Raw genomic sequence first — 12,286 nt, 5'->3', positions numbered from 1 at the left:
AGACCTGCTGAACTTTTCCAGCAACTTCCGTTTTTGTTTCTATTTTTATTATGCCACACATGTGGGCATCACAAGGAAGACCAGCAGTTATTGCCAATCTCAACACTGTAGTGAATGCAGTTCATTAGATTCAAATTTTCTGCAACCCTTTGAATCCAATTGGCTTGCAACACTTTTTCAGAAAGCAGTTAAGAGTCACCCACATTGCTGTGGACTTGGTTTCACACATAGGCCAGACCATTAAACATCAGATTTATTTTCTTAAATAATATTTCAACATAAGTATCACCAATCCTGAGGCCAGCTTTAAAGTCAGATTTTATTCATCAATTCAAACTTCCACCAGCCACCGGGTTGTGGGGATTTGAATGTGTCTCCACATCACAAACATGAGCTTCTGAATTACTATCAGAAAATTGTTATGGTGCAGAAGGATGCCATTCAGCCCAACATATCTAGACGAGCTCGCTGAGCATTTTGACGTAGTGCAAATTCCCGTCTTTTTCCACGTAACATGCTTTGAATTGAATTGAATTGAATGTTTAATTAAATCAGCCAATGCCCGCTTGAATGCCTCAATTTAATCTTGCTCCACCATTTTCAGGTAGCACATTCCAAACCCCTATTTGCCACGTGTAAAAAAAGTTGCCTCCTCACAATTGATTCTTTTTCAAAGCACATCTCGCTTTAATCACCACCTCTACGCAAACTTATCAACCTTCGGCTAACCCAGTGACAATAAAAAGACATCCGCTTCCCCTTTATCCCCATTTTAATCACAAAAAATTGCAATTCCACGCTAGACTCAACATTCTCAAACACCAACCTGCTTCCCGAAAACTGCCTGTTTGGTCTAACAGGAGCCAGGAGGCCACCTGTAACATGGCGACAGCGGGTCAAAGATCGACCCTGACAGGGCCACCAATAAAGAAATCGTCCCAATAATACATAAACCGAAGCACAGGAAATTAAAAACAAATCTGATCAACACTTGGCTGTTTTGTGATCTTTACAAGTTACCACGCTGAGCTGAAGGAAACGTTATACTCCCAACTGTACCACCCCCGGAGCAACCTTCGTTCTGGTCATCGGGAGGGAACATTACAATGTATTACGACAGGCATATCCATGATACTTTGGGAATTATCGTATTGAAGGAATCAGATTAGAATACTATACATACTTCTACGTAACGTGTGTGGTGAACATACACTTGTTTCTCTTTATCTTTCCTTACAAATTATAACCCCCTACCCCTCTCCCCCGCAAATGTTGATCATTGGTACCGCCCAGTGGTCGCGCGGCTTGCCGTTTGTCAACCCCAAACAATTTCGAGTGGGCGGTACCCGACGCAGAACAGGCCGGGCACCGGTGTGGGGAGCTGCGCGACGCAGGCGCACAGCAGTTTGGACGACCAGCTCTGCGCCTGCGTTGCGCACCTCCCCCACACAGCAGTGTCGAGCTGTAGGCGGGCGGAGTTGAGGTGAGGCGCAGGCGCAGGCGCGGAGCGGTATAGGGCCCGGCTGGACCGGATAGGATCGAACCGGAACGGGTAGCAGGGAGGAAGAAGAGGGGCGCAGGCGCGAAGCCGGACCCGGGAAGAAAGAGAGTGTGACGCACAGGAGTCCAATCGAGCGTCCGCTTGGCGGAGCGCTCCGTCTGTCTGTTTGTTTACCATCCATCCTCTTCCCCTCCCCCCGACCTCCCCTGTGTCTGATTGTATTATGGAGCAATGTCTGAACGTGGAGAGGGAGCTGGATAAAGTGCTTCAGAAATTCACCTCGTATGGACAGCACTGCGACCGGACCCTGGAGGAGCTGATCGAGTACACAAGCGGCCTGAGGCAGGAGCTGACCCAGACTGGAGGTGAGCGCCGCCATGGCGACCAGGGCAACTGGGCCAGGCAGAGCAAAACTGCCAATGTATAACGGTAGCTAGGCCTGTCGTGTGTGTCTATTTGTGTTTGTGTACCTTCAAATGACTCAATGACACATTGCAATCGGACAGGGTTATCTTCTACAACTGTCACATTACACTCACCCGCACACGCTAAGCTTACATTGCCTTTAATTATACTGGCTCCTCTGTTTGGGTGTGTGTGTGTTTGTAAGTGTAAAACGTACAAACATTTTGGTTGAAGTGTGTAATATTGCCATGCACTGATGAATTTGTAATTCTCTGGAACATTTTACCACAACTGAGAACAAGGGTGCAATGTTCCTGAGAATTATAACTATCAGTGCAGGGCAATATTACACATTGGACACCGAAGCTAAAATTAATAATGTTGTGCAACACTGGCCTGCACTGATAATAAATCTGGCAACAATTTTGCACGACCATGGTGAAACTACACTTGGAGATTTGTGCAGTTTTGGCTTCCTTACTTGAGGAATGAAGCCCCTGCTTTAGAGGTGATTCAACAAAGGCTCACGAGACTGATTATTGGCATGGGGTATTTGTTTGTGAGCAGAGATTGAGTAGAATAGACAAGTATTTCAACATAGGTGAAAGTGAGTACTGCAGATGCTGGAGATTAGAGTCAAGAGTGTGGTGTTGGAAAAGCACAGCAGGTCAGGCAGCATCCGAGGAGCAGGAAAATCGACATTTCAGGCAAAAGCCCTTCGTCAGGAATGAGGCTTGGAGTCTTGGGGGTGGTGAGATAAATGGCAGGGGCTGGGACTGGGGGGAAAGTAGCTGAGAGTGCAATAGAATGGAGGTGGGTGTGAAGGTGATGGATTGGAGGGGAGGGTGGAGCGGATATGTGGGAAGGAAGATGGACAGATGGGACAGGTCATGAGGACTGTGCTGAGCTGAAAGGTTGGAATTGGGGTAAGATGGGAGGGAGGGGAAAATGCAGAAACTGGTGAAATCCACTGTATTTCAACATTTCTATCCCTATAATTCTAAAGGGGTTATGAAAGTAGACAAACCTGCATATACAAATCATTTGAAGTTGGCAAAACTAATTGACAGCAGCAGAGTTAAAACATGTGGGACTTTTTTTTGTGAAAAGGGGGATAGGGTACAAAAACAAGGATGTAATGTTAAATCTGGTTTGGTTTCAATGTGAGTATTGCGTCTAGTCTTAAATGTCATACTTTGGGAAGGATGTGAAGGCATTAGAGAGAACAGAAAGGATGAGGGACTTCATTACACAAGACATATTGTTTCATTGAAAAATCATTATGGTTTCTTATGCTGAATTTGTTTGTGGCACAAGTGAAACAAGCCAATAATTTATAACATATACAATCTTTTTATTGTTTTGTAATTTATTTTTATGATTGCATGAATGTTTCAGTCTGCAAATAATTACAATACATTGCAAAATGCAGGTCCCCTTATTTGTAAAATAGAAATGGAAGTCTGTGAGAAGATTTGTAGCTCGGGTGCTCGTTGTTGTGTTCTGTTTGCCGAGCTGGGAATTTGTGTTGCAGACGTTTCGTCCCCTGTCTCGGTGACATCCTCAGTGCTTGGGAGCCTCCTGTGAAGTGCTTCTGTGATCTTTCCTCCGGTTTTTGGAGTGGTTTGAATCTGCCGCAACCGGAAGCAGCAGATACAAATCACTATAAATGCCGCAGGAAAGATCACAGAAGCGCTTCACAGGAGGCTCCCAAGCACTGAGGATGTCACCTAGACAGGGGACGAAACGTTTGCAACACAAATTCCCAGCTCGGCGAACAGAACCACAACAGAAATGGAAGGCTTACAGCACCTTACATTTTGTTTGAAAGTTTGTAAATCATATGTTGTCAGGTTGAGTCAGTTAAATTCTCAATTATTTACATGCTATTTGATTTTGCAAAGGATTGCGCTGTGTTGTCTTGTTTGTATATCTCACTTGGGACTGACATTTTTCCTTTAACTTAATTGTATATTTACTTCTGTGTAGATTGTGGCCAAGATGTGACAATCCAAGGTAGAATTCAAGTTTTCTCGTGAAGTTCTCACACATTCATTGTTTAAAAACAGCAGGTTATAGCTGCATCTATGAAGAGAAACAGTAAATGTTCATCAGATCATTGACCTTTCCATCAGAACAATTTTCTGATTATCATGATGTTTGGTGTCAGAGTAACTTTGATATGTGCTTCTAAATGCTTTCTAGCTTGTTCGCATGTTCTTTGGGTATGTCAAAACATTCTAAATGGTCTTATTACTATTACAAGGCAGTAAATAGGTCAGTTTATGATATGTTGTAGTACTTGATGAGACTGAGCATTTAAAATCTTTAACTGGCTCTCTGAAGCATTTAGCACATTTGGCAATCTCATTTGAAATCACTTTGAATGAAGTATCCTAACAATTTAATGTAAATTGGAAGAGTTAGGGCTCTTGGAGAAGGAAAAGTGAAGGGAGACTTTCAGAAGTATTCAAAATTCGGAGTGGTCCTAGGTGTAGAAGGGATTATGGACCGTAATTGGCAGAAGAAACAATGGCAAAAGAAATAATAGAAAAATGGTTAGAATCTGGAATGTATATCCTGAGATTATGGTGGAAATAGATTCAGTCAAGACATTCAAAAAGGACATATCATTTCCTGATCAAAAAAAAAGTGCAGGACAATGGAATAAAGGCAGGGGGATGGCACTAAGTGAATTGTTCTTGCAGTAAAACAGGAGGTAAAAAGATCTCTGGTGTAGCCATTCTCTGGTTCTTTTCTTTATGTCACATTTTACAAGTGTAAGGGTTGATCTAATCAAAACAAACATTTAACATTCTTAACAGCATTGATAGCATAGATGCCAGGAAGATGTTTCTTTTGACCAGAGGATCCAGAAATAGGAATCAGAATTTTGACTGAAATTAAGAGTAATTTCTTCTCTCTAAACGGTTATGAAGTTTTGTACTTCTTTACTCCTGAAAGCTATGGATGTTCAGTTGTTGAGTACATTTAAGTCAAAGTTTCATAATTTTAGGAATCTAAGAGGTATCAAGGGACATGGGGGTAATGCAGGAAGTAGTAACAGGAAATCAGCAAGTCATATTTAATAGTCAAATAGGATTGAAGGGCTGAATGACCTGCTAGAGGAAGTGGTCGATGTGGATACATCGTGTAAGACATTTGGGCGGGTAAATGGATAGGAATGTTTAGAGGGATACAGGCCAAGCGCAGGCAAATGGGACTAGTTCAGTTTAGGAAACCTGGGCGGCATGGACTCTAAGACCTAACCCTCCCATCTCTCATCTATATATTTACCATGTGCTGCACTGCAGTGATACCACAGTAGACTGATGGTACAGTGCATGTTTCAACCTAAAATTTAACTGTTGCGAGTGTTCAGTCTTTGCGCACACCACGCTGTGAGAGTGGTAATATTAGTTGTTTGATGGACAGTCATGATATAACACAACAAGGAATTGACATAAATTCATCAATCAGAAAATCTTGATTATTGCAAATTGGCTATTATGCACTCAAAAATCATTGCCTACAGTTTTAAAAATCTTTTACTACAAATTAAGCTATACTTCAATAGTGTGGTCATAAGATTTTAGGAAACCATCATGTATCATCAATTTTGAGGTTGTAGCTGAGGTGTTTTGTTTACAGTAAGTTTACATAATATTGAATATGAATTTTTTTATTCCCACTTGAACTTCGCAAGTGTTAAAAGCATAGCTAGATTATAGCATACTGACTAAAGTTTTCTTTACTGTATTGGTATCAAACATTCTAACAAAACATTTGGTAGTCTTCCCTAATTTTGCCTTATGTGCCTTGTAATGATGTTCAAATTATTTCAGTGTCCCACTATGTTAAACACCTTATGCTAAAATAGTTTTTCTTTTGTTTGCATTTGCTGAGATCTTGTGCTATGATTTTCTTATAAGTGATTTACATTAAACTAACTTTCTTCTTCTGTGATAAGTAGGTGCTTGATCAAACTTCAACTGATTTTATTAGATTTGGTTGGAAATAGAATGGATAGGTAGTAATAGTGATGTATTTGCATTAATTGGTGCAGTAACTATTTATGTGTGGTCTAAAGAGTTGGTAGTTGAATATTAGGATGGGTTAAATGCAAGATTAACCCGAAACATTGCTGTATGTTAATTTGTTTTCATTAGTGTTAGCTCTTGCTGATGCTTAAACTGCCCTCTTCATAAAGCAGATTCAGTTCAACAGTAGGAAGAAACTTTCTAAGCAGTTGAGATCTGAATGCTGTAATTGTATGTGTTTGGGATACCTGTGCTTGTGAAAATTTCAATTAGTGCAGTTTCATTAATACATTGGACTTAAATGCAAGTCTTGCTTTCTTTCACTGACAGTGTTTATGTGGTGACTTTCATGAAGATGTTCCAAAGTATTTCAGAGTCAACAGCATATCTTTTGGAATTTCATCATTGTTGCAATGTAAGAAATGTGGTATTAAATATGTGCACAGAAAAATCTCTCTAACAGCTATGTGGCAGTGACTAGATGACTAGAAATCACTTTGATTGTTGAATGATAGGTAACATTATGTTGTAAGCAATGGGAAATGTCCAAAGTCACTGGCAGAGAAAGTGTTTGGATCCTTTATTTGGGGTTTTGTGTTGGTGCTTTTGTGCTTGAATCAACTCCACAGCATAAGTAAATGCAATTGGAATTATATGATGTGGAGGAGCCTGAGTTGGACTGGGTTGGACAAAGTTAAAAATCACACAGTGTTGGACTATAACCTGGTGTTGTGTGATTAGTGTTGTCAGAAAGTTATAGACAACCCAATTTAAATGTCTTATTTACGACAATTGTACCATATTCTAGTAAGATATTACGTCAAATGAAACATTTAGTTTTTTATGAGGTGAGGTTAATTGTACATTTTCTTAATTATGCTTACATAGCCTGAATGTTATCTGTTCCTGTATCTTGAATCACAATGTCCTTTGCACTATGTGGTTCGATTAGTGTTAACTCTCTTATATACTGTAGCTTGATAGTTACCGTTCAATTTCTTTGCTTTTTCTTTAATCTGGGAAATGTGCTTTGTCCTTTGGTTTTATAACAATGGTGTAGATCTTCAGTTCCACATAATTTGTAGTTCTTCCCATTTTTCCTTGTTTTCTGTTTTTCTTTTTCTACTCCATGCTGATATTCCATTTCCACAATTCCAGTTATTTTCATCTTTCATGTCCAAGTTACATTCCGAAGAGTTTTAGCAATGAGTGTTACAAGCTACCTGATCGTGTAAGCCACCATTGTTAGGAACAGGATCCACTGGGGTCCTTTTATTTTATTTTCTACTTTAGGAATGCTTAACCAGTTGTGCTTAAGATGAGCCAAACTAGGGACAAACGTGAAATTTGGCAAGCCTGGAAATTCATTGTGTTACTTGCATACTTTTGTACCTTACTTATCATTTTAGTATTCCTAAACATCTGTGTGCGATGAAAAGCACATATATTTTTCTCCCTGCTGTTGTCTCCCTTTCTATTTTTATAGATAAGTCTTACTTAGCTGTGCTCCAATGAATGCAAACATTGTCCTGAGTCACAAAAAATAACATTATTACTTAGATTTTTATGCAACCATTTGTCTAAGCTGACAGTGTGCTTGACAGTTCATTATTTGTGTTTGTCATCATTTTGTGTCCCCACGTGAGCTTTTCAAAAATGGTCACTGGTTTTTCCCCATTGATTCCCTTCCTTGCTTATCCGAGAGGCAGTTCATTTGCCTGATATTGCTGCCTAGTTGAAATCAGTATTTTTTTTGTGACTGTCATAAACTTTTTTTTGCTTTAGTTTGCTTTTGGCTAACCGGGGGCAGTGCCACCACTTTTTTTTTTGTGTGGAGCTTTGTAGAATCTTGCTTTTGAATGCCTCCACTGATTTTCTTTCAGAAAGCTGTATCCAGTCCAGCCGTACCAGATTGCCTCTTGACTCCCTTCAATTTAGAAACTTTACTCCTCAACTATCTTTGCCTTTTCCACAATGATGCTAAATTAACTATTATAGTCATTATCTCCAAAATAGTCACCTGTGCCACTTCATCCACTTGCCCAGCTTCATTTTCTGACTGAATCTAGAATTGCACCTCCTCTTTACCTTTTATGTGCTGACTCAGAAAAAATGTTCACTTGAATTAAAAAAAACCCATGGAGTTTGAGGATCATTTACAAAGTTGACTTTGTTATTTTTATCACATATCTTGATGTAATTACTACTACATTTGTATTCAAATTCCTGTGATGTGGAGGTGCCGGTGTTGGGCTTGGGTGGACAAAATTAAAAATCGCACAACACCAGATTATAGTCCAACAGGTTTATTTGGAAGTACTAGCTTTCAGAATGCTGCTCCTTCATCAGGTAACTAGTGGGGCAGAATCATAAGACGCAGAATTTATAGCAAAAGATTGCAATGTCCTGCAATTAAAATGATTAAACCTAGATTGCTGTTAAGTCTTCCATCTTTTAGAATGGGTTGCAGGTTTCAGTTCATTAATATTTAAATCCCTCACATGTGCACACAAATCTATGGCTGAATTTACATTTGCAGATATATTCTATTTTTGCTCAAAAAGCACACAACCTGCAGGCAGTCAATCCATGTAATATTTTATCAATTCCTACTTTGGAAACAGGACCAGTCTGACTCAAGATTGGGATACAGACAGACTCTAGCCTCACACCTTTGATATATTGTCTGAGCTGAGATGTTATAAAATCTTAAATTATCTCAAGAATATGACTTAAAAGAAGTTCTAGGATTTACATATTAGTGAACCAAAGTCTGCAATGCATTCTAAAAGACTTAATGGCAATCTAGTTTGTTCAATGTATCGTTTTAATTGCATGACAATGTGATCTTTTGCTATAAAGTCTGTGTCTTATGATCCTGCCACATAAGTTAGCTGATGAAGGACTAGCACTAGTGCTTCAAAATAAATCTGTTGGACTATAACCCAGTGTTGTGTGATTTTTAACTTCCAATTCCATGTTTATCCACCAAGGCTTAGGAGCATTATTTTTTTTTTCCCCAGATCTCTACATCTGCAAACAATAAAGAATATTTAAAAGATAAATAAGCAGTACTAGTGTGAATAACACTGTTGCTTGGGTTTTCTTTGCCATGGTTTGGATCTCAAGAGCTGTAAATTGGAACCCAGCATGATAATCTTACTTCCTCAAACCTCATGTGAATATGTTTGTTATCAGAGTGACACTGAAATGGACAATCTCTTAAAAAAGAGACACCTTTTTAAACGAGGCATACTGAAGTGAGATATTTTCTGGTGAGTGAGTGCCAGAAACAACATGACTCATTACATTGCAATTTGTAATAGGATTTCAACACAAATAATCAACATTTTAATTAAGTGTGAAGAAATTTATTAACACACACTTCTTACATAATCTGATCTCTAGGCAACCCAAATGCTTCATATTGGAACACTTCTAAGTTTAACAGCATTTTAAGTTGTAATGTAGGAAATGTAAAAGCCAGTTTGTGCATGCATGTGGATGGTTTGGCAAAATTTATCTGCTCTGCTGATAGTTGCATTGAACTATTGTGTCCAACAGGGCAATGAGCTTTGGCTTTATGTCACATCTATAGGACCTAAAATTGATTTTCCTTTAAAGAAAGGAGTGTTTTCTGTATGCTTGACAAATCTACTGGAATTCTTTGAGGATGTAATTGGCAGAGTTGATCAGTGGAGACCATGGATGTGGTTTATTTGGACTTTCAGAGGCTTTCAATGAATGCTAGCAAGAGTAAACTCATAAGAGATTAATAAGACCATAAGATGTAGAAGCAGAGTTAGGCCATTTAGTCTATTGAGTCTGCTCCTCCATTTAATCATGGCTACTATGTTTCTCAAACCAGTTTTCATGCCTTCTGCTCGTAACTTTTGATCCCCTTACTGATGAAGAACATATCTATCTCTGTCTTCAGTGCGCTCAGTGATGTGGCCTCCACAGCTTCTGTGGCAATAAATTCCACAGATTTATAATGCTCTGACTGAAGATATTTCTCCTCATCTCAGTTTTAAAAGGTAATTTCTTCACTCTGAGGCCCTGGCCTTCATAGAATCCTAGAAAATTCTAACAGAACTAGAGAGGTTAGATACAGAAAGGATGTTCTTTATGGTGGAGGAGTCCAGATCAGGGGCCATAGTTTAAGGGGTAAAAGTGGTGAGCCTTTTCGGATTGAGATGAGAAATTTCTTCACTCAGAGTATGGTGAGCCAATGGAATTCACTACCACAGAAAGTGGTTGAGGCCAAAATATTGTGTTTTCAATAAGGAGATAGGTATAATTCCTGTGGCTAAAGGAATCCAGGGATTATGGGGAGACGGTGGAATTATGGTATTGAGTTGAATAATCAGCCATGAACATAATGTATGGTAGAGAAGGCTGAAGTGTTGAATGTTTCTAACTCCATCAGAACTGCAAGGTTTTCTTGAGTGGAAGAAGGAAGAATTTTGTTAACTACTGCTGCAAAAAATAAATGAACTATAGCATCAAAAACACATAGGTGACAAGCTTAAAAAGAAGGAGGTGGTGCTTTATACACCGACAAAGATGTAAAGGGAGTAACACTTTAAAGCTCTTGGCATTCGTGAGATGTTAGATTTTAAATTTGAGTCCTAACTTTTATTTGTTTCTTCAGCAGTGTCGAAGTTTAGAGATTGAGTGACCAGTGCATGCTAGTTGTTCCAACTTGCTTTTTCACTGGCCACTGGTTTTTCTGTTTGAGAGAAAGAAGTGGAGAGGGTTAAAAAAATCACAGGACACTAGGTTATGGTCCAACAGTTTATTTGCAAGCCTGAGCGTTCGTAACGCTGCTCCTTCAGGTGGTTGTGGAGAAGGAGTGCCTTTCAATTCTTGCTTGAAAATCAATTTTCCCTGTCTCTGTTCTTATGTACCAAGCAGTATTGATGTAGGTTCATTGTGTATTTCTGAGTTGCTCATGGTTGTTTCCAAGCTGGGTAACTGGCACGTGAGCCTGTCATCTTACAATATGTGAAATTATCATGTATAAATTAAACCAGATACAAATTTCTTCATGTTTATTTATTTGGTTTCACTCTAGTCACAGCAGTGAATTGAGGTCAGTATTTGTCCTTTCTAAAAGTCACTTGAATCCATGAAGGTCTTGGGTATTAAAATCAGATGATAGAAGTATAATATTTATAGTCCATCATAGCAAACTGTCCATATCCTGAATAATTTTGAACCCTTCCCCTCTGACCATCTCTTTTCCAAGGGGAGCAGCCTCCACTTCCCCAGTCATAATTCTTCATCCATTGATCTATTCTGCAAATTTTCCTGCAGCCTCTCTCAAGCCGTCACATTCTTTGTAAGTATGGAGTCCAGGATTGGACAAGAGAGTGAACAGAATAATAAATACAGTAACCGTTGCTAATTAACTGTTACAATATAGTCACATCCCATAAACACACTCTTTTGCAAAAAGGCAAATTCAGATCAGATTTTTTCACGTGCAATGCCTGCAATACAAAGAGAAACCCCAGCTTCTCATAACCATGAGAGGGGAGAAAATAGCTTCTACTACTTCAAAACCAGCAGCTTCAGCAATCTAAAAGCTTAAAAAAACTAGAAATCCTGGACTGAGAGAGCTGGCTATACCCATCCAGGCTGCTTCTGTTTTTCCAACCCTTCCTTAAAAAAAATCCCAAGGCCTCCCAATCTCTTAACATTACCACAGACTACTTGGCACCTCTCATTCAATCTCTTTCTGAAAAGAAACCATAACAAAATACGTCTCTTAAAGCCATAGCATCGTCACAGTTATCATTAACTTGCTTGCTTTTGTACTGTGTTAACAGTTATAAAGCTCATGTTTAATTAACTGCTCTCTCAACCTAGCCTGTCACTATCTGTAATTTGTGCATATATAAGACCAAGTCCCACAGTCTGGCACCCCCCATTAAAATTATTTCCTTTATTTTGTTTTGTCCCCCCTCTTATCCTTTCTTCCGAAATGAGGTACCATGTAAGGAGCAGGACCAACTAACAACCAGAATCTTGGAAGCGGCTGCACTGTGGTGTGGTGACCATGCTGTCTTCATAATCATTTGTTTTCAGATTTAAAACCTGTTTGAAGTAATCAACAAAGTACATTCAGTAATGTGGACCAGAAATGCCTGATCTCTTCACATTTAATCCACAATATAATCTATTAAAAGCTCATACCCAATATTGCTTTTCAAAGAGAAGTTTAATTAATTTAACAAAGTGCCATGATTTTGGACCTATGAAACTGTTATGAAACAACAGTTCAGCTTGTGTGTGATGTGGCTGAAACATCACTAATTTATTGATTTTAAGTAGG

At 39.1% G+C, this 12,286-nt stretch overlaps 1 protein-coding gene across 2 annotated transcripts in view; it reads left to right on the top strand.

The window, feature by feature from the left end:
• Positions 1–1,594: 1,594 nt before the first annotated feature.
• rmnd5b (required for meiotic nuclear division 5 homolog B) overlaps positions 1,595–12,286 on the top strand; it is a 47,955-nt gene continuing 37,263 nt past the window's right edge. For both annotated transcript variants that reach the window (XM_043703942.1, XM_043703863.1), the window contains exon 1: positions 1,595–1,866. In XM_043703942.1, the coding sequence (XP_043559877.1) occupies positions 1,725–1,866 (142 nt within the window). In that variant the 5' untranslated portion in view covers positions 1,595–1,724. The remainder of the gene's footprint in view (positions 1,867–12,286) is intronic.

Source organism: Chiloscyllium plagiosum, chromosome 1 (genome assembly GCF_004010195.1).
Source record: "Chiloscyllium plagiosum isolate BGI_BamShark_2017 chromosome 1, ASM401019v2, whole genome shotgun sequence".
NCBI classification, from domain to species: domain Eukaryota; kingdom Metazoa; phylum Chordata; class Chondrichthyes; order Orectolobiformes; family Hemiscylliidae; genus Chiloscyllium; species Chiloscyllium plagiosum.
This window is presented reverse-complemented; position numbering and strand designations above follow the sequence as displayed.